The sequence below is a fragment of the Podarcis melisellensis genome (genome assembly GCF_964234715.1).
Source record: "Podarcis melisellensis genome assembly, chromosome: 14".
In the NCBI taxonomy this organism is placed as follows: domain Eukaryota; kingdom Metazoa; phylum Chordata; class Lepidosauria; order Squamata; family Lacertidae; genus Podarcis; species Podarcis melisellensis.
Genome location: NC_138546.1, coordinates 6583071 through 6605920, shown reverse-complemented (window position 1 = coordinate 6605920; position 22850 = coordinate 6583071). Strand labels below are relative to the sequence as shown.

Here is a 22850-nt window from a genome sequence, read left to right as displayed (position 1 = left end):
CAGACAAATTTGGAGGCAAAATGATGGATACACAGCTCATTCCATGCCTGAGCAATGACTTGTCCCAACTGAGGAGCAAAAGGCAGAGAGTCAGCAGCTTCACTGGGCCAGAGCTAGACCTCATTGGTGCCCTTTATCACATGATACATGGGGTGCAATGCGGCCATTGGTGCCATGGTCCCGGAGCAGAACTCCTCAAAAGCAGAGTCCTCTGGCAATTGCAACTTTGTAGGAATAATGGAGACGCCAGGAGGTTGGATGTAGGTGAGCTGTGCAGGAGCACGCTGGCAAGCAAGCTCCAAGCAAGCTGCCGGCTAGTCCTGCCGAGGCTCCTTTTATTAGCAGAAGTCAACAATTGGATACAGTAGTGAAACCACCCTGAACGTAACGTATTTCCATTTAAGCACATTTCCAGCGTTAGCAAATACACGTGTCAGCAGGTGTTTCCCTATAATGTTCCCCCCGATACTTGATTACGTCTGCGTCCCCGGTCATGCTCCAGCCAAGCGTTACGTCTAACAAACAAATTGTGAGAGGGCAAAAGGTCAGGGGGAAAACCCTGTTTTCTAGCCAAGAAGGCAAAAGGTCAGGGAGAGCAGGCATAGCACTCCTTGACATACTGTTGCATGTCTGGTGCGAGGTTTGCCTTCGTAAAGCAGAGCATTACCACTACACAACTCCAAGGAAGGGACGGATCCATGTTCTGCCCCATCCTGCATGGGTCTTCAGACTCCGAGGTCCCCCTCCCCAGAGCCCCAAGGAGACAACTCTGCCACCAGACTCTGGTGGCTGGTCCACAAACCCTTGGGTGATCAAGAGAGCCCTGAGAGATCCCTATGGCTGAAAACCCCAGTACAGTGGTACCTCAGGTTACATACACTTCAGGTTACATATGCTTCAGGTTACACACTCCACTAACCCAGAAATAGTGCTTCAGGTTAAGAACTTTGCTTCAGGATAAGAACAGAAATCGGGCCCCGGAAGCGTGGCAGCAGCAGGAGGCCCGATTAGCTAAAGTGGTGCTTCAGGTTGAGAACAGTTTCAGGTTATGAACGGACCTCTGAAACAAATTAAATACTTAACCTGAGGTACCACTGTACCTTCAAAAAAGGCAATGCTTGCAGAATAAAACACTGATTCTTTAACCGTCTGTGTGGCAGCACTGAGGAGATGGGCCCTTGAGTCAGTGACTACCTAGCCGTGCTTTAAAATTCTGCCAACAGCTCTAGGACTTTGCTGAGACAACTTGGATGTTTGACCACCGCAGTGGTCCTTGATATCTCTCTCCAAGGTGCTGATCCTTGCCTTGTCTTTACTTTGGCCAGCACCCTTCCTTCGTGATGCCGCAGGAGAAACCACACAATGCAAGGAGCCAATAGGATGTCTTCTGGGCTAGAAGCTGCAATACCACCCTGTGGCCATCTGCAGTGAAGGTGCTGCAGCAATTTCCTCTGTTTGCCAGTGGGCCAATGTCAAAAGAGAGTTGCGGTGAATCTTCAGCTCAATTGCTCCGGAGGTAGCAAAACAAGATGGGGGTGTTCCTGTGCCGCTCTCATGCCTAGCCAGAAACAGCTACCATGCCCAACTACAAGTGAACTGTGGAACATGTAAAATGGCCAAGCTGAACTGAGTTCTGTATTTATGGGCTGTTTACAAATCAGGGCCTTTTTCTGCAAACGAAATCTGCCACTTTATTTTTAATTTTTTTCTAAGAAAGATTCTAGTCCCCTTGGTTGCAAAAAAATAAAAAAAATAAATCTGCATATGCTATCCCAAAGGTCCAGTGTCATCTCCAGTGGAGTACCTTATAAAATCCCAAAGTTTCCAATTTTGTGCATTAATTCCTGGAAGCTGCCTTCTACTGAGTCAGACATTTGCTCATCTTAGCTCAGTACTGTACACACTGGCTGGCAGCAGCTCTCCAAGGTTTCAGATGGGGGGGGCATTCCCAGCCCTAGCTGGTGATTGAACCTGAGATCTTCTGCATGCAAATCAGCCGCTCTACTCTACTGAGCAACAACTCTTCCTCTTGGTAGCTTAGCACGGCCCCATCAGTAGCTGAAATATAATATTTAAATAAAGCAATCCACTGGTATCAGAGAATACTTCCCATTTTCCACATACACACCAGTTCTCTCTTCCCCTCCCCACCCACCCTAAACTTCTTCCCGTCTTCTTTTAGGAACTTTCCGGAAGACACCCCTTAAGCAAAATAAGCATAGAAAAAGACATTGACACAGATCAGGAGAAGGGCGTTTGCACAGCAGATCCGAGCCCAGAAGCGGGATTCTGTCTTGTCCCCTGGGGGCTTCCCTGGGGGGGTTCCAGCCTTCATGGCACAGGGGGCGCAGGCCTTTCCGTTGCCAAAGCAACTCCACGGGAGGCTTTCCGGGAGATCTGTGAGAAAGAGAGAGAGCAAAGGGTTTATTCATGGAAAACAAAAAAAGGATTAGACAAAATCCTAGAGAAAAGATGGGGAACCTAGAGCAGCAACAGCTGGTGCCCATGGAAACTGGTGGGGTGGAAGACAGGAAGCCTAACAGTAAGGGCAGCTAAAGCCAATGACTGTCAAAGCCAACTAATTCCAGTTTTGTCCCCATCATTCTCATCCTCCTCTTCCTCTCTGAGTTCCTCATGGGCAACACTGAGTTTAAGGTGGAAGAGGCTGACAGCCAGGTAGGACTGGCTGAGGGCAGACTGAGGTTGGTGGGACATTGTCCCCTTCGCCCTCCTGCAGGGCTGGCCCACCCATGAGGCAAGGTGAGACAGCCACCTTAGGCAGCAGGATCCACAGGGGCAGCAGATCCCGATGTAGATCTCCATTCCCCGCTTCTTTCTGATATAGATCTTGACCCGCCCCTTCTTCCCTAGCAGGGAGGAGGGTCGCCATTTTGTGGTGTGCCTCAGGTGCCAAAATCTATTGGGCTGGCCATAAAGGGTCAGCGCCCACTGACCTATAGCCCTTCCGATGGGGCTGGGCTCCCATCATCCCATGACCATTATCGGCCATGCTGGCTGAATCTAACGGCCAACAACTTCTCAATGGTTCCTCAGTTCTGTCCATTTGGTAGCCAAATTTCCACTGCCGGCTTAGAAGCTGCATTCTAGTCATATCAAGAATGATAAAATGCACAGTATTATAAATCTTAACCCAATGTTTCATTACCCATGGAGGTTGGTGCACATGGGTACTAATGGCTGTTCTGTGATTCCGTATCAAGTTTTAAATTTTAATTGGGAGTTTGACATCTTGTATATTGTGAAGTCCTTCGGCTACGTTCAGTAAAGTTGACGGACTGATCACAGGATATTTCAGCACCCGCCGTTCACATGAAACCACATATTCCAACGGGCTTTTCTTTTTCCCTGCCCCTCTGAGAGAGGATGTCGTTCAAATCGTGCCTGAGGCCTACCATCGTTCTGTGTGCTGGAAAAGCCGTCCTCAGGCAGCGATTTGGGGTTGGGGAGTTGGGGAGGAAGGGACTCCTCTTCACGAAGAGTCCACCAAGTCACAAATTTTACCTACAAATATAAAAAAGGAGGGAGAAAGCCAATGAAATACAGGGAGAGAAAGTTGCATTTGCTTATGAGCGTCATTACCATTGACAGCCAAAGCATGACGTTGTGAGGTAAAATGTGCCGCTGACAGGAAAGCAACACTCCTGACAGAAAAACAAGGGATATATTCACTCGGCAGAGATATTGGAGAGGAACAATGGGTGAAATTTGCACCTTCCTTTCTTCCTTCAGTGTACAGGGAAAAGAGTTCGACTCTGAGGGAAGTAGCGCACCCAGGAGAAGTTCTGGAAGGTTCCGCGGCTGCCCTGTACGCAGGCAGTTCCTAGTTTGAGGCCACTGATAAGGCCCAGAAACCCTAGAGTTTTGCTCAAATTAGACGTGAAAATTTACAGTTCCAAGTTTTCTATGTCAGTTAATTTCAATGTCTCTGTTCTGAGTATGTCTAATATTGCATGAAGCCCCTACACTCTGGTGGTAGCTTCTGGACGGAATTATTATTATTATTATTACTACTACTACTACTACTATTATTATTGACATGCCTTTTGCATAAGTCTCAAGGCAGTGTAGTCATTAGAGTAAAAACAACTATGATAGGGTTTTTAAAAATAAATAAATACGGTACATACATAAATAAACCCATACAGAAAACAACTAAAGGTGGTCTTTAAAATGGCATTTTATTTCATTTAAACAAATTTGTAAATCTGCTAACACTTTAAAATCTTTTTTTTACACTTCGTACAAAAATAAAATCTCTAACTCGTGTGTGACATCAAAACAATAAACAATTTTATTAAAAAAATAAAACAATTTTTTATTAAAAAAATAGGTGATAAAACGAAACTGCTAAATGCACAAGCCTACCCAAGATGCTTAGAAAATTGAGGCAAATTTAATCCGTTTCGGTATTTTAACTTTTGTGTCTTTTAAAGTAGGGTAGTGATTCCCCTCCCCCCTTTGATTTAATTGTTTTATCTTTTTGTAAACTGCTTTGAGGTTGTTGGGTGTGTTTTTTAACCATTAGGCGGTATATACATTTTATGAAATAAATAATTACCGGTAACCAACAAAGCAAACAAAACAAATAAAATAAAAAGAGGAATTCGGGGGATTTAAATGATTTTTTTCATATATATATATATAGAGAGAGAGAGAGAGAGAGAAAGAGAGAGAGTGTGTCCAATATTATGGGTCAGAGAAACTCCTGTAATATCAGACCCTCCCAAATGCAAATTAACAGTCGAGATGCAAAACGAACCCTAACAGGAAGGCCTGTTCTACTGACCCCTGACACAACCCCCCATCTTGATGTTTTCCGCTCGTGCCAGCCTCCTGCCCTGAACCCTGTCAGAGGTGTCTCCTTGGCACCACCTTCCAGGTGCAGAGAGATCCAGGCAACGCCCACCGTGCCACCCAACCAACCGTCCGTCCTCTCTGGGCACACATCAGAACAAACCACTCCGCTCGGCATGTCCCAATACGTCTGGGAGTGCCCTGGTGCCAAGGAAGGGCAGTCTTCCATAGCTAGGGGGGGGGTGGTTAGGTGGCACAAGCATGGCTCGGCTTCTTTGGGTGGGGTGGAAAAGACTTTCTTCTTTCTTTATTTTCCTTCAAAGGTGGTTTAACAGAAAGGATTCTGCCTCGGGCAATTGCTTCGATCACAAGAAAAGGGAGCAATCGGTTTGGGCCTGTGTCACTATCAGGGCAAGGAAATCCTATCGAGTGTCAATGCCAGGCAGCCATTTTCCCTTGCCAACGCAAAGCAGACGATCCTTCTTTTAAAAGCTTGTTCCTCTCCCCCCGGTTCCAGAAAGAAATGAGGGCTTTATTTCTGAGGGCAAAAAAAGTGAGTTTTAACCTCCCGGTGAATTTCAGCTGATTTCATTTCGTACACGACATTTCCTATTGTAAGGTGCTCGAACACTACGGTGTTCAGGCAGTACCTAAGTGTCAGAGCTGCCTCTAGGTCCCAGCTCACAGAGGACCAACGCTAGTCAGTAATAATGTACAAAAGTCTTTATTAAAGTTCAGTTTCCATTTCCAAGCCGCAGCGTGCAGCTCTACGTCTTAGAACCTAGATCGGCGAAGCTCCGTCTGAGTCTCCACCCCCTGTACACCAGTTTAAGACTCTAGCCTTACTCCACCTCTTCCGTTGCTCTTTCCTCCTCTGGGTCCTTCTGCCCCCCGGGGTCTCCTCCTTTCTGGACTCTTCTGACGCTGACCCCCCTGACTCTTGTCCCTCCTTTCGGCGGGCTTTAGGACCTGGCTCCCTATCCGGGCTACCTGCTGTGCCACTCGCCTGTACGTTTGAACTTGGCGCGCGCGCCCAGCCTCCAACTTTCCTCTTGACCGTTTCCGCGCTCTCCGATGGAGGCGTGGTCAATCCTGACTCATCTCCTCCCGCTGATCCCGATACCTGGGACTCCTCCCCCCCACTGCGCTCTGGTGGGGAAGCTGGTCCTGATTTCCAACTGCTGCTCTCTGAGTCCCCTCTGGCCCCTTCTTCCTGGGGTGTCCCCCTAGGCACCCCCCTTTCTCTGACCATGGGCGCCCCCTTCTGTGAATCTTCCGATTCGCTGGAAAGACTCAGGGACCTCGGACCACTGTCATCGCTTACGCTCCCTTCGGATTCCTCCCCATCGCTCTCCATTTCCTCCCTCTCCCTTGCCTCTGCTCCTGAACCCCTGACACTAAGCTATGAAAACACATTTAAATAATTGTCATTTAATTAATAATATGAATTATTAAAATAAAGTTTGCAGAAGGGCCGTGACTCAGCTGAAGAGCACCTGCTACTTCTCTCCTCAGATGCCATCATTGCTCTGTCACATGGAGGATGGAACAAACTTATTTTCTCCTGCTCTGGAGGGTAGAAGATATATTCAAGTTACAAGAAAGGAGAGATTCTGACTAACGTCAGGAAGAACATTCTGACCGGGAGAGCTGTTCAGCAGTGAAGCAGTCTCCCTCGGGAGGTCTCCTTCCTTGGAGGTTTTGAAGCAGAGGTTGGATGGCCATCTGCCATGGATGCTTTAGCTGAGATTCCTGCATTCCAGGGGGTCGGACGCCTCAGGGTACCGTCCAAATACAGTGGACGCTCAGGTTGCGAACGTGATCCATGCGGGATGCACGTTCACAACCCGCAGCATTCGCAACCCGCAACAGCGCGCCTACGAAAATGTGGGTTGCGATTTGGCACATCTGCGCATGCACAAAGCGTGATGTAGCACTTCTGCGCATGCGCAACCACCAAAACCCGGAAGTAACCCGTTCTGATACTTCCGGGTTTCAGCGGGTCTGTAACCCCCCCAAAACGCAACCTGAAGCATCTGTAACCCGAGGTATGACTGTGATTGACAGTGAATGACAGTTCTGTGATTCTCTTGCTTCTCCTCTACACCACTGGGGCAGCTTGGCTCACCTGCTTACAAGCTCTACTCACCTGGGATTCGGCAGGGGGCTTAGTCAGCAAGCTGATGCCCGCCACCACCATGGCAGTCAGCAGGAAGAGGAGGGTGGCGAAGTGAAGATAGTGGAGGTCCTTCACGAGGGAAGGGCGCATGTCCGGGACACCACACCGGGGCGTAGGGTGCGCAAACTCCAAAGCCATCCGGCTCAGGCCAATGACCAGCCCCACCATCAGGCCCCAGAAAGCCCCCTGCAGATAAAGACAGGGCCCAAAATGTTATGTACTGAAGTTCTCACCCTGGGCCAGCAGGGGGATACTGTAAATAGTTATGCAAATAAGGGATCGAAAGTGACGTTCAGTGATTGGATAGTTTTAGAAAATTGTTACAGTTACACTGTACTGGAGCTCTATATAAGGAGGCTGACTGAACCCTTCAGTTCAGTTCTGTTCTGGCCTGTGAATAAACAAGAGCTGTTTGAAGAATCGCTGTGTCGTCTGATATGTTCACCCACAACTTAACACAAAAGACTGAAATTCTAACCTCCTTAGTCAAGGCCTCTGAAGAAAGGAGGTAAATTTCGGGAGAAGGAACCAGAAACAAGGAGCAAGTTATTTTCTTTCCTTTTAATGCCAGACTTAACCACCCTCTTCCTTCATTGTACTGAAGTTGTGATTGAGCCCTTCAGGCTTCAACCAGACTTATTTAATTAATTTTATTCATTCCCTGTTCTTCAACAGGTTTCCCAGGGTGGCTAAGGAAAAGAAAGCAAACTAAAATTCCCAATGGAAACAGTTAAAATGAGAGCTGCTTATATCCCACAATATAAAAGCACAATTAGAAGCCTGAGCCTCAAACCACTTCCATGCAGGATAAACATAACATCAGCATTCACACATGCGTGTAACTCAACCCAACAGAACACAGATTGCATCCACATATCCACAAATAATGCTATATAACATAGTGACACAGGCAAACATGCAGGACACACTACACAACAGAATGCCATGTTTGCCTATCAGATGATAAAGCCACATCCACAGAACAAAACACCATACCAACATAAGATAACGTAACACCACATCCACAAAGCATCACAGCACATCCACACAAAGGGCCTTCTTGGTGGTGGCACCCGCCCTGTGGAACGCCCTCCCTTCAGATGTGAAGGAAATAAGCAGCTATCTTCTCTTTAAAAGACACCTGAAGGCAGCCCTGTTTAGGGAAGTTTTTAACATTTAATGCTGTATTGTTTTTAACACTTGATTGGAAGCCGCCCAGAGTGGCTGGGGAAACTCAGCCAGATGGGCGGGATATAAATAAATTATTATTATTATTATTATTATTATTATTATTATTATTATTATTATTATTAACATCATAGGACCAGAGCCACACATTCAGTTAAAGTGGTATAAAGCCCATGTATACATTTGTAGCAGAGACCTACAGTTTACAAACAGGTGCGGCTTTCACAAAAGGAAAACAAACGATCACAATGCAAATTTGGGTGATTCACATTGCACATATTATCATGGGGTTTTCCCATTAAGAGACAGACTTGTAAGGGATAGGAAAAAAGCAGAGGGTAGGAAACAATGAGGCAAGGGTAGACGCTGGTGGGTTAGTCCCCTGACCTTAAAAAATGCACCTGTTCTACTATGGGCAACATTGCATACCCACAACATTGCATATCCACCCACCAGTTCCTGGGTTTATGTTTTAAATAGTGCTTCTCTCCTTTTTTAAAAAAATAATACGAGGAGAGCCCACGGCTCAGATTCTCTCTTTGGCAGATTCTCTCCACTTAAGGGGCATCTCAAGTTGCAGGGCAAGGAAAGACTGCTGCTTAGGGGCAGAATATGTGCCTTGCGCACAGAAGATCTCATGTTCAATCCCTGATAACTCCAGGTGGGAATGGGACAAACTCAAGCCCTAGATGAACACTGCCATTCTGTGCAGACATTGCTGAGAGATGGCTCAACAGTCTGAGTGAGCTTAAAGCAATTTTCAATGTCCCCCCCTTAAGTCATTTATTAAAAACGTATACTATATCTTACTATATAATATTATTTCAAGGAAAAAGTCATCACGCTGCAGTTCACCTGGTCACCAGTAGGGGGCCATGCGAGCAGGCCGGCGGTGGGAGTGAGCAAAGATGCAGGCTGGCAGGTGGTCCAGACAGGGGCTTCCCGTTCACCCTGTTGTCATGGCCACCGCCACCCACTTGCTCGCTCGCAGACACAGCAGGGCAAGGCAAGCCCAGCGTCAGAGGGGGCGAGTGGTCTGGCTGAGAGAACGGGCAGGTGGTCCGGCAGATTAAGCAACTAGGGAGGCAACTAGGTGGGTGGGCCTGGCAGGTCTTTGCATGCTCCTAGTACTCCATCAGTGTCGGAATGAAGCATGCATTTCAAAATGCATGCTTACTGTTTGCCAGCTGCAGCATGGAGCACAAGGGAGAAAGGCCCTTTCCCCTTCTTTCCCCTCTCCTCCACAAGTGGTAGCAACAGCGGCAGTGGGGGGGTTGTGTTTGGGGCAAGCTGTTGGCAGAGGGAGTTTGGAGTGAATTGTTGGGGGAGTTTGGGCTGAGCTGTGGGCATAGCTGTCAAGCTTCCCTTTTTTCGCAGGAAATTCCCTTATTCCAGTGCCGCTTCCCGCTGCTATTCCGGATTGTTAGATATCCCGTAGACTGTCCCCAGGACAGGTGAGGCTGCTGATCCCTTATTTTCGAGGCTGCTGATTCCATATTTTCAAATCTGAAAGTTGACAGCTATGGCTGTGGGGAGTAGGGTGAGAATGGGAGGGAGGTGGGGATGGGGTACTGAAGGAGCTGTGAGTGGGGGGTCAAGGAGTTGCGAGAGGATAGGGGTGGCTAGGGTGTACTGGCAGAATCCGAGACCAGGGAGAAGAGTCGGTGGAAGAAGACTGGAAAAGGTTTAAAGACTATTTACAGAAATACTATAAAATCAATGAATGTTAGAAAAATGTTGGAATGAAGTTATATGGCTTTAGTAGAAATGTTATAAGGAACTAAGTACAAATAGATTATTAATGTATTAAAGGGAAAAAATAAGGTTAGAATATGTTAAAGATAAATTACAGGACAGAAAACAGAGGAAGATGGAAAGGAATTGCTGAAACAGTTAACTGAAGTGGAATACAAAAAGGGAGGTGTGAGGAGGTCGTTGAAACAAGTGAATGAAAGATAAGATATTGAAATTATTGGATGTGTCTTAAATTGTTTTTGTTTTGTTTTGTTAGTTTAATGTCTTAGTGTTAGTGTTATGTAGTGTCTTTGTTTTTGTATTGTATTGTTTTGTTTAATTTTTTTTCTTTTGTAGTGTTTAAACTGTTAATAAATATTATTTTAAAAAAATAAATAGGGGTGGCTAGGGTGTAAGGAGTTTAATGGACCAGCAAGATGGATAGCTCAGTCAGTAGAGCATGAGCCTCTTGATCTCAGGGTCCTGGGTTTGAGCCCCATGCTTGGCAAAAGATTCCTGCATTGCAGGGGGTTCGACACGATGACCCTCAGTCCAACTCTACAACTCTATGATTCCATGGGGTTGGCGAGCAAAGTGTGCAAGGGCAGCAGTCTCTAGTTTATATACCCCCATTGTTCATCCCAGACACTGAGGTCCAGCTCCGAGGGCCTTCTGGTGGTTCCCTCACTGTGAGAAGTGAGGTTACAGGGAGCCAGGCAGATGGCCTTCTTCGTGGTGGCACCCACCTTGTGGAACACCCTCCCATCGGATGCCAAGGAAATAAACAACTATTGGGCTTTTAGAAGGCAGCCCCATGCAGGGAAGTTTTTTATGTCTGAGGTTTTGTTGTGTTTTTAATATTTTGTTGGGAGCCGCCCAGGGGAACCCAGTCCGATGGGCGGCATATAAACAATAACGTTATTTTTATCATTATCAGCTATTATATATGAGCATACCTGTTCATTGGCTCGCTTCCAGAAAACAGCCAAGAGGAAGACAGCCGTGACGGGTGGGGCAAGGTAGCTAGTGACGGATTGGATGTAGATGTATAGCTGGCCGCTGTTGGAACTCTGCAGGATTGGGATCCAAACCACACTGACAGCAACTAGGACAATAGTGACTATCCTGCGAAGTTAGCAATAAAAAAAACAAACCACAAGTGAAACATCTTCATCATCATCCAAAGAGTGGGTTTTCTGGGGGAAAGCAGTGAGGCAAAGGCAAAACCTCTCAGACTTGTGGCTAGAACGCATGGAAACAGCAGAAATGTGGACAATGATGGCTTCTTATGTTCTAGGTTACAGGAAAAGCACCTTATCCAAAGGCCAACAGAACCCTGGAGGGGCGAGTGAGGTCTTGTTCACACAAATACCAAGCAAATGGCAGTCCAGGCCACGGCGTTTCAAAAACCCTGCCTGTGTCAAAGAAGTCATGCGCAACAGAGGATGTGTGCAAGACTTCACTTTCTCCATGCCCACACCCTGAAAGGGTCAACAATGCAAGACATAAAATAAGAGAGGGTTTTGCAAGCAAGCAAAATCAAATGCTTCTCATCTGTGCATTTTATGCATATCTGGAAGCGGTCCAGTGTCCATGCGGGGTTATATTGCCTTTGCAGGTAACCGAGAAAGGAACTGAGATGAAAAACTTGTTCCCGTGGGCTGGGCTTCACTCAGCACCTCGACTGACGCAACCAGATTTTGCAGCAGACAGGTATGGTGGGATCTGCAACGTGGGATTACTGCAGGTTTGCCAACGAGTCCTACCAAGGGGCCCCAAGAGCTTCTGGGAAGCCAACACAAAAGGAGTTGGCAGACATTGAGACGCATGCAATGCCTTGCAAAAGCAAACCTTTGCAAGCGTGAGGGTAATAGGGGATCATATAAGGGGAAACAGGTCTCAGCCTGTTCGCCTGTGTGTTGCTTTTCGAAAACCGTTTATTTACACCCGAGGCCACAGATGATTTGCTTAATTAAATAAAGAATCCCCGTGCAGTTATTATGTAAATAAAGAAACTAAACAATTTTTAAAACAGGAAACAGGGAAAATAGCACCCCAGTCAGCTCTTGATTATTCCGGCACTTCTCAGCCGAAGCAAACATTTTAATGGGTGCAGACCCGGAAGCAAAACTGTACAGCTGTCCCAAGATGGCACCCCATCAAAGGAGGGTGCTGTCATGGAAAGCGCATGTTGCGCCACTTCTCTGTGGCAGCAGGAGATCCAGGATTTGTCCATCTCAGGGCAGTATGTCTGAGTCAGGCCTCACACAGACAGGCCTTGACACACCCTTGCCTTGACATGACTCTTTTTTCAAAACAAAGCAAGGGCATCAGCCAAATTCTCTCTGCTCAAGTTCTTTCTCAACAGCCAGTTTCAACCTAAGTCATCTTATGGGCAGACGTGTTCAGGTGGATTCTCAGCCCAGTATGCCTGAAGGAGCGTCTCCACTCCCATCAATCAGCCCGGACACTGAGGTCCAACTCCAAGGGCATTCTGGTGGTTCAATCACTGAAAGAAGTGAGGTTACAGGGAACCAGGCAGAGGGCCTTCTTGGTAGCGGCGCCAGCCATGTGAAATGCCCTCCCATCAGATGTCAAGGAAATAAACAACTATCTGACACCTGAAGGCAGCCTTGTTTAGGGAAGTTTTTAATGTTTGAGGTTTTATTGCTTATTATTATTATTGATAATATTCTTTTTAGAGCCACCCAGAGTGGCTGGGAAAACCAGAATGGGATATAAACAAACAAACAAACAAACAATATTGTTGTTGTTATATTTTTCAACATTATTATTATCATCATCATCATCCAGGCTTGCTTTGCTCCAAAAGTGGCATATAAATAAACCAGAACATAATACAGTCATACCTCGGGTTACAGACACTTTGGGTTGCGCACCGCACCGCGCCGAACCCAAAAGTACCGGAATGGGTTATTTCCGGGTTTCAGCGCTTGCGCATGCACAGAGGCACTAAATCGCACTTTGCACATGCGCAGAAGCACCGAATTGTGACCCATGCATGCTCAGAAGTGCGGGTCGCGGGTCGCAGGTTGCAAGCACTGCGGGTCGCGAACGTGCCTCCCACACGGATCACGTTTGCAACCCGAGCATCTACTGTAGTTCAGAATTTACCCCAGCACCACTGGCCCTGTATAAATTATAAAGGGGGAGGATGATGTCATATGGAAGATGAGAATGCCTTTCCAAATGCCTGACACACACACGGACAGCAGGAGCTAAGGTGTGTCAGTTTCCCACCCCCACCCCTCTTCACAAGATAACGCCTGTCATTGATCAAATGCGCAGGGTGAGTCACGCCCACCCATTCACTTCCAAGAATCCTGCTCCATGTGTCAGTCTCCTCCGCCTGCCTTTCCTTAATCGCCCGGCTGTTTGCGCAAGAGATATTGTGCAGAAAAGAGAAAGAGGAGAGGAGAGCTCTTGCATCCTTCATCATCAGGCAGCTGCCAGCGAAAAGGAAGAGTTTACACCCAAGTAAAGAGGGAGGGGGAAATAATATCCTTATAAGGGAAGACTGAAGCCTGCTTCCTGCGCGGTGACGTTCCTACACGCTTTATTATTTCCTTCTGTTTCTCTTAGTAGTTCATTCGCCATGGTAATCTGTTGCGTCTCAATGCATTCATCAGCATGTACGTAAGGAAGTTGGAAGTACAGTGGTACCTCGGGTTACAGACGCTTCAGGTTACAGACGCTTCAGGTTACAGACTCCGCTAACCCAGAAATAGTACCTCGGGTTAAGAACTTTGCTTCAGGATGAGAACAGAAATCGCGCAGTGGCGGCGCAGCGGCAGCAGGAAGCCCCGTTAATAATAATGGGGCTCAGGGCGGCTAACAACCAATAATAAAAACAAGTTGATTAAAATACAATTTAAAAGATTAAGATACAATATTAAAACAATTAGGGAGCAATCTCATCATAGGAAGAGAAAGGAAAAAGAAAAAGGGGGAGGGAATCAAACTGATTCTGAGCCAAAGGCTAGGTGGAACAACTCTGTCTTACAGGCCCTGCGGAAAGAGATCAGATCCCGCAGGGCCCTGGTCTCATGAGACAGAGCGTTCCACCAGGCTGGAGCCAGTGTTGAGAAGGCCCTGGCTTTGGTTGAGGCTAATCTAACTTCCTTAGGGCCCGGGACTTCCAGGGTGTTGCTATATATGGACCTTAAGGTCCTCCGTGGGGCATACCAGGAGGCGATCCCGTAGGTACGAGGGTCCTAGGCCGTGAAGGGCTTTAAAAGTCAAAACCAGCACCTTAAATCTGACCCTGTATTCCACCGGGAGCCATTAGCTAAAGTGGTGCTTCAGGTTAAGAACAGTTTCAGATTAAGAACAGACCTCCGGAACGAATTAAGTTCTTAACCCAAGGTACCATTGTACAGGACAAAGGTAGGCAGGCAGGCCAAGAGGCCGAGATCCGGGTGTCCTGCCTCCCTACGGTCCTCAGACTCCCAACTTGGTTTTTGCCAAAGGCATTGATGCCTAGTAGATCGCTGTGATAGATAAGTCAGGTTACGAGGCAGATAGGTCCTGATTCTCACCCTGTGGCTCCTCCTCACTGCCAAGATTTCTCCACAGGGCTCCAGGCACATCCATTGCCCCACCTACTTTTTGCATAACATTTGCATTTTCTCATGTGCATGCGCAGGTGCAAATTGAAGCAGCAAGGCTTACTCCGAACCATGGAGTGCCAAGAGGATTTGCTGGGCTCAGGATACTTTAAGCGGATTGGGCCCTCCACAAACTATGATGGCAGGTAGGGTCTCACTGAGACTGAACTCTGCACTGCGCCCAGATGCCCTTGTAAGCAAATCTCTTTCTTTAAGTTTAAAGGAAGGAGGCAGCAGCTTACAGACGTTAGGACCAGTGCCGGAATTACATATAAGCTAAACAAGCTATAGCTTAGGGCCCCACTCTCTTGGGGACCACTAAAAAATTTAAAGAGGGAAAAAACTGAATGTACATTTCCAAAATATAAGATAAAAAACAAAAACAAAAACCTTACATACAGCAACAGTATTTTGTGATGTGTGGGCTTCTATGATGTAAGCCTGCTAGCCTGTTTCCTAAAATATCACTGGTTTGCTCATTTCTATATATAGGGTGCCTACATTCTGCATGGACTGGTTGCATGGCAATGTGCAAATGGCTTTAGAATGATACCTATCAGGTCCATAAATTACCATATAGCATATATTCAACACACAAAAACAGCAACCATTTGTTGTTGACAAAGGACAGCTGGACATAGAAAAGGCCCTATTACCTTCAGTAGCTTAGGGCCTCATCAAACCTAAATCCGGCCCTGGTTGGGACCCCAGTGCAAAAGACCCAGGGTCACCCCTGATAACAGCCCTGCACAACGCAATGCTATAAATGCCACGTGTCTTATCATACTTCGCTCTGCCAGAAGAAAACCGTGCCAGTTCCATCATTCTTGTAACATCTGGCTTATTGTTTAATAATTGTGTTCTGTGGTTTCTTTTGGCTGCTAGCTGTCTTGTGGGGCCTGTCGTTTGCAGAAGTATTTTCAGTGAACAAACACGCCGACATCCAGTAATAATGAATGGCTTTGTTTTCGCTGAGAGATCTCAGCGTCCTGATAAAGTCGCCACACAGTCCCACCCCAAAGAGGAGCCACCCTCTTTCCCAAATGGGTAAAGTGAGATAAGACAGCATCATTATGTCCCCATGAATCAAAGTCAGGGACACAGAAGTGACTCCTCTCTCCAGTTAACCATCGACATTTCTGAAGATCCCCTTTAAGCAGAGAAGCAGCGGCATATCAGAACCACGGCATTTAGTTATCTGGGGGCCCATCTGCCCTATACATTTAAAGCAGCGCCGTACCAGTTTAAATTGCCATGGCTTCCCCCAAAGAATCCTGGGAGATGTAGTTTGTTAAGGGTGCTGAGAATTGGTAGGATTCCCAGAGTGGTTTAACAATCAATCCCTCTTCCTAGGGGAACTCTGGGAAATGAAGCTCTGTGAGGGGAATGGGGGAGTCTCCCAATGACTCACGGTACTCTTAACAAACTACAGCTCCCAGGATTCTTTGGGGCAGGCCATGACTGTTTAAAGTGGTATACCTGCTTTCCACATATGGAGCCAAAGGGGCCTGGGAAGCTGATGATTTGCTGCTTAAAAGAAATCACCGGCCTAGTAGCTGGATTTATTACTGACAAATGAAGCATTGCGAAATCGCTGAAGAATTAGGTTAGAATTTGGGAGGGCTCATTCCTGCAAGCTCCCTCATTGTTGTTGTTTTTAATTGCTTTGTTGCAGCTCATTTGTCAGGTTACCTCTCCCTCTTGCTCTCTCTCATTCCGTGTTCACACATCGAAGCAAATCGATTAAGCCCAAAGAGACAAAAGGAGGAAAACAATTAAGTCAAGGCGTGTCCCGCCTTGCCAAATGCCATCTAAGGCTGACTGGCTGGAATCATCAGGGGAGTGTCCCCAAATTGCTACTCTATGGCAATTGAAATTGCACAATCGAACGCAGCGACCAGACACGTCACATAAATTAGCAGCAAGAGGCTGCATTCCAGATTTAGCTGTGGGTAAATATGTGCATGGGGGATGCGGGTGGCACTATGGTCTAAACCTCTGAGGCGCTTGGGCTTGCCGATCGGAAGGTCGGCGGTTCAAATCCCCGCGACGGGATGAGCTCCCGTTGCTCAGTGCCAGCTCCTGCCAACCTAGCACTTCGAAAGCACCTCAATGTGCAAGTAGATAAATAGGTACCGCTCCGGCGGGAAGGTAAACAGTGTTTCCATGTGCTGCTCTGGTTTCGCCAGAAACGGCTTAGTCATGTGGCCACATGACCCGGAAAAACTTTCTGTGGACAAACGCCAACTCCCTCGGACAGTAAAGCGAGATGAGCATCTCAACCCCAGAGTCGTTCGCAACTGGACTTAACGATCAGGGGTCCTTTACCTTTACATATGTGTATATTATCAGGAAAGAAGAAGAAAAAGCCCTGTCTGCCATTAGCTGCCTCCAGTCTCTTACATTGGTTGAGCTGCTGTGACATCACAAAATCCGCACATTCTTAATTGTCACGGGAGAGGCAAGGACCGGCAAAGGAAAGTTGACTTAATGAACATTCTCAATGTTGCTGGGAGGGAGAAGGACCAGTATACGAATGTTGATCACTGGCACATCTAGTGTGAGGAAACAATATTTTGATTTTGTTCTGTGAACCGCCCTGAGACCTCCAGGTATAGGGCAGTACATAAATTCAATAAAGAATAAAAGAGTAAAAAGGAAGTGGAAGGTCAATTGTTTAGGCTTCAAAATGAGCGATGGGGTTAAAACTTAATTATCCTTCCCTTCTATATCTCCACCATTACTCAGCAGATCCTGCCTTATTTATAGGGTAACCAGCCTCATATAACCAACATGCTTAAGTCTAATTAATGCACAAAGGGGTTAATACCATGGAGTAAGCTATCCTGCTACACTTAGCTATGTTTATGTCCCTTACCTTGGGAGGAAACAGGTAATCAGGTCTAATATTATCCCCTTGTCTACCTGAGAAGACTGGCATGTAAAGGGCCTCTCTTGAGTCCCTATATCAATAATCTAGGAACTTTTGCCACTTCGTAACTAAGCCAAGTTTTACTGCCTGTGCATCTTTCTGAAGCACATGAATCTGACCTTGGAAGAGTTTGTAAGTAAACCAATTTTAACTCCCCAAATGTGTGGTGTTTTTCTATGCTAGGGGAATTGGGAAACTTTGAAAAGAAACATTTTAAGGGGACATTTCAGAACTCACTTTAAAGGGCACCTTTTTAGGTTTTACAGAATGTATTTTCATGCTTAACTCTGCTGCATGTTTTGCGATTTTAAATCTTCACTGGGGTTCTTTCAGCAAAGAGTACTTCCCCCAAATTGAGTTTACGCATATGGAACAGGGCAAGATGATCGTGCCTTTTGCCTCGGGCAGCAAAATGCCTTGAACCAGCCGCACTGACCCACATGGCCAAATATGTCAATAAGGCAGGGTGAGTGAGGAATTCCCTCCAGGCAACCTGCTGCCACTATGAGCAACACAAGGAATGTAGCATTTTCGCGAGGGCAGGGGCAAGTCATTCTGCAGAGCTTTTAGCAACACGGTTAAAGGCACAGCAGAACTTCATGAGGACAAGGGAGACTGTGTTGAAGGTCAAGCAGGATACACAGCAACTTTTATAGGGCATTCCTTGGGCTGTTCAGAAATGCAACCCGATAAATTGGCGGATCACTCGGTTAATCACTGGCTCACTCAAGAGCCAGTGTGGTGTAGTGGTTAAGAGCGGTAGTCTCGTAATCTGGGGAACCGGGTTCGCTTCCCCGCTCCTCCACATGCAGCTGCTGGGTGACTTTGGGCCAGTCACACTTCTTTGAAGTCTCTCAGCCTCACTCACCTCACAGAGTGTTTGTTGTGGGGGAGGAAGGGAAAGGAGAATGTTAGCCGCTTTGAGACTCTTTAAAGGGAGTGAAAGGCGGGATATCAAATCCAAACTCCTCTTCTTCTTCTTAATTAATGATCTGGATCACCCATATGAAATTCAAGTTGCCTCTCATCAGTCCTCTCTTGGCTACACAAACATGCTCATTAATTGAAATCTAGAGACGCTTGCAATCAGGATTTCTGCATCATTAGGTCTGTTGTGCAGGAAGATAAACTGAGTTGCTGGTGACGGCGGGAAATGATTCAGAAAGCAGGACTACGGAGGCATAAACAGGGGAAGTTAATTTCCGTGCCTGGCTGGTGCAAGGAAAAGATCCGACAGGGTGTCCATTATTATTATTATTATTATTATTATTATTATTATTATTTAGAAACACAGCACACAGAGAGCCTTTGACCCTCCAGATGTGGCTGAACTGCAACCCCCCATTTATCCCTGCTCATTGGCCATACTGGCTGAGGATCATGGGAGTTGTAGTCCAGCAACGTACGGCTAGCCAGCAGCACCTGCACTATGGGTTTATAAAATGCATTTTTTTAAAAAGCCTTTTGAAAGATTGTCAGCATTTTAGTGTTCACGTCTCATTTTTGCAAGCAAATCTTCTTAATATGATGCCTTTTTGCATGTCCTTTGCAAAACAAATTGTGGATTTTTTATGGATGCTTTCACCTAATCCAGGGTGGTTGAACCCTTTTTTAGCAGCCCTTGGCAACTTTCAAGAAAAAAAAAATGTAAGCCTATTTTGTGTGTGTTCATGTGTTGTTAACGAAAGCACATACATCTGTTTGTCTATTAGATTCGTTTAACAATCAAAGCTATTAACTGTGTATTTAATTATATATATTTAATCAAATATATAATTTGTGTGCATTAAATAACGATAAATAGATTGCGAACACTTTAATTTAAGACACGGAAATTGAATTCGACGTGTGGCCCACAGGTTCCCTGTCAAGGTACTCTTGCAGCCCACTTGGTGTGAGAGGTTGGACCACTCTAATCCATGCAGTTTGCACATCATTTTGAAAAGTGTGAAATAGGGAGTCCCTTGATCGAATTCAGCTTGAACCGAATTTCTCTCCCGTTCACCCCCACCCGCTAGTCATGCATCCAGGGGCAACAAAGGTTCTTGAGCCAGGAAAATCCCACAAGTTCTTTTAAAGATGGCCAAGTAATAGATCCTAAAATAATGAATCAAATAACTAACAGCCAACACTGCCCTTTCGACGACACGCAAAAACTGCCTTTGCATTGTCTAACGGTAGAGCCGGCCCCAGGGATACTGCCCTGCCCCATGCTGGTACCTTCCAACCAGAAGCAGCTCTTTCTCGCTGGGCTCCTTCCGGACCTTCTGCCAGATGTCCATGGTGAAGAGGGTGCTGCTGCTGTTGAAGATGGAGGTCAGGGATGACATCAGAGCAGCCATCATGACAGCGATCATTAACCCTCGCAGACCTGGAGGTAGGAACCAGAAAAGCCAATGGCTTTTAATGTTTAATAGACTATTGTATTTTAATATTTTGTTGGAAGCCGCCCAGAGTGGCTGGGGAAACCCAGCCAGATGGGCGGGGTATAAATAATAAGTTGTTGGTGTTGGTGTTGGTGTTGTTGTTATATAGCAAGGCTTCCTCATCTTGCCTCTCATTGCGCCTCCCTCTTCATTTCTCTGTGTGTTCTGGGAAATCAGTGGGGAGAGGAGCAGGAGGGGGAGACCCCCTGGATTCTTCAGCAGCCAGCCTCATCTGTGTCTCCTGGCCTCCCGCCTCTGAGTCTGGACTGCTCCCCCCCCGCCCCGTCGCCGCTCTAGCAGTGCCAACTGTGTCCTGAGCACGCCTAGTTCAAGGAGGACAAACAGCCAGCCAGTAGTTTAATTCTTTATTGACAAAGCACATGCTTATAGTAGTAAGTTCTGACAACCAACTAGCTGGCATCTCCTCCCTGGGATTGTACTCTGAGCTGGACTATTGGATCAACAGCCCTGCCTCCACCCAGCAGTGAGTAACACCGTACAAATTGGAGTTAACTCTTTATTAGCAAAAATATGATTGGCGCAGGAGTGTCAGGCCTAAAGAGCGCAGCAACTCGGCAGCTGCCAGGATGCTTATAGCTAAAAACTGGAAAGGCAGAAAAATTCCATCAGTGAAAGATTGGCAAATTAAATTTTGTGAATACATAAATCTGGCAAGACTCACAGCTTACATAAGGGGACAATCGGACCAGAAATTATTAAAAGAATGGGGTTGTCCTAAAGAGTATATGAAAAAACATTGTTCTGGAGTTAGTATATTGGTATGTAATGAATGATGCTTTACAGGGTTAAAGAATAAGAAAAATGGTGTAAAAAAGCACAAAGATGGAAGTAATCTAATTAGACACAACAATACAGTAAGAGTAAATTTTTTAGGTCTTAGAACAAAGGAAGGAAGTCAATTTGTGTTTATGTACGTAATGATATGGTTTTGTTCTGTAGATGTGTGTTTTTTTGTTTTTGTTTAGTTTAGTTTTGTTTCCTTTGCTTTTTTTTCCTTTTCCTTTTCTGTTTTTTTTCTCTATATGATCCCAGGATTTTTGTCTGTATAGTATTATTTTGGATTCAATGTTTGTAATTTTTGTTATGATTCTGCATTGAAAATAAAAAAAAATTCCGAAAAAAGAAAAGAGCGCAGCAACTCATCTCTAGCAGGTCCTGCCCCCGTGAAGCAGTTGCTGAGACTGAAGGTCCCTGCCACAACTGCCGGTCCCCTCCAGCATCTATCCTTCAACTTGCTGGGGAGGGAACCAGGGGAGAACCTTAGAGAGTGGTGGGAAGGACCTTCAGTCCTCACAACAGCTTCATTGGGAAACGACCCACTGGAAAGATTGGCCGTGACCACTCGGACTGAGCTTTCCCCCCCCCCTTTGAATAAAGAGTTAACTTTACTGACATTTGGTGCCTTATTGTTTCATTGCTGACCAATACCTGACTCCAGCTCCTGACGCTACCCTTCTACCCTCCGCTGTCAGAGGCAAGATGCTTCTGAATTCTGGTTGCTGGAAACAACAAGAAGGGGAGAGCGTCATTGCTGCTTCCCGTCAGCATCTGGTGGGCTGCTTTGAGAACAAGGTCTGGATTTGATGGGCCACTGGCTTCACCCAGTATAATAATAATAATAATAATAATAATAATAATAATAATAATAATAATAATAATAATTATTATTATTATTATTATTATTATTATTATTATTATTATTTATACCCCACCCATCTGGCTGGGTTTCCCCAGCCACTCGGGGTAGCATCAGACATTAAAAACTTCCCTAAACAAGGAAGTTGTCTTTTAAAAGTAAAATTACCGTATTTTTTGCTCTATAAGACGCACCAGACCACAAGACGCACCTAGTTTTTGGAGGAGGAAAACAAGAAAAAAAAAATTCTGAATCTCAGAAGCCAGAACAGCAAGAGGGGTCGCTGCGCAGCGAAAGCAGCAATCCCTCTTGCTGTTCTGGCTTCTGGGATAGCTGCGCAGCCTGCATTTGCTCCATAAGACGCACACACATTTCCCCTTACTTTTTAGGAGGGGAAAAGTGAGTCTTATAGAGCAAAAAATACGGTAGTTGTTTATTGCCTTATAAGTTCTCCTTATACAAGAGTCTTCAAGTTGAGGAGCAGGATTTAGCATCTTGCCTCCTTCCTGAGGTCACTTTTCTAGGGCTTACCCTGAGGCTTATCTGAATGTGATCAGGGATTCCTCAGCAAAGGGCAGACAAACGTCTCTGAAAGGCAGCTCCCCCCACCCAAAGAATATGTCTCTTTCCCCTGTAACGCACCTTCTGCAAGAGGGACGGTTTGGTACAATCTCAAAACACGTTCTTAGTTCATGCAGGGCAACAATATGACCCCACAGGACTGGCCCACATGCATTCCTCCGGAAACTCCCGGAATCGTCCCCCAATCAGGGGTATCCCAGTAGATGTGGAAGGCAGAAAATTTGAAAATCCTTACGCAAGACCCAGCCTCTGAAGCTGAACCTTTTGTAGAACCATAGAATTGTAGAGATGGAATCTAGACCAACCCCCTGCAATGCAAGAATCTCATCACACGGTCCCCCATCCAATTAGAAAACATACCAGACCCTGCTTAGTTCTGCAAATGCGCTAGCGGTTTTATCAGCAATGGAGAAAAGTACGGTGGGGAAACTGTGGACCTCCAGTATTGCTGGACGTCAGCTCCCACCATCGCTGACCATTGCCCTTGATGGCCGGGGCTGAGGGGCTGCTGTCCTGGATAATATGAAGTCCTGGCTACTCCCCCCCCCCCAGCCTCACCCCCACGGGGTTCTGAATGTCCTCGATTTCACAGCAGACATGGGTGACGCTGTGGGTTAAACCACAGAGCCTAGGACTCGCCGATCAGAAGATCGGTGGTTCGAATCCCCGCGATGGGGTGAGCTCCCGTTGCTCGGTCCTTGCTCCTGCC

At 46.3% G+C, this 22850-nt stretch overlaps 1 protein-coding gene across 1 annotated transcript in view; it reads right to left on the bottom strand.

The window, feature by feature from the left end:
* Positions 1-2170: 2170 nt before the first annotated feature.
* SLC5A10 (solute carrier family 5 member 10) overlaps positions 2171-22850 on the bottom strand; it is a 98940-nt gene continuing 78260 nt past the window's right edge. The window contains exons 11-15 of the mRNA XM_081889194.1: positions 19697-19847; positions 10873-11041; positions 6965-7180; positions 3414-3522; positions 2171-2397 (exon numbers count right to left, since the gene is read on the bottom strand). Coding sequence (XP_081745320.1) covers positions 2204-2397; positions 3414-3522; positions 6965-7180; positions 10873-11041; positions 19697-19847 — 839 coding nt within the window. The 3' untranslated portion in view covers positions 2171-2203. The remainder of the gene's footprint in view (positions 2398-3413; positions 3523-6964; positions 7181-10872; positions 11042-19696; positions 19848-22850) is intronic.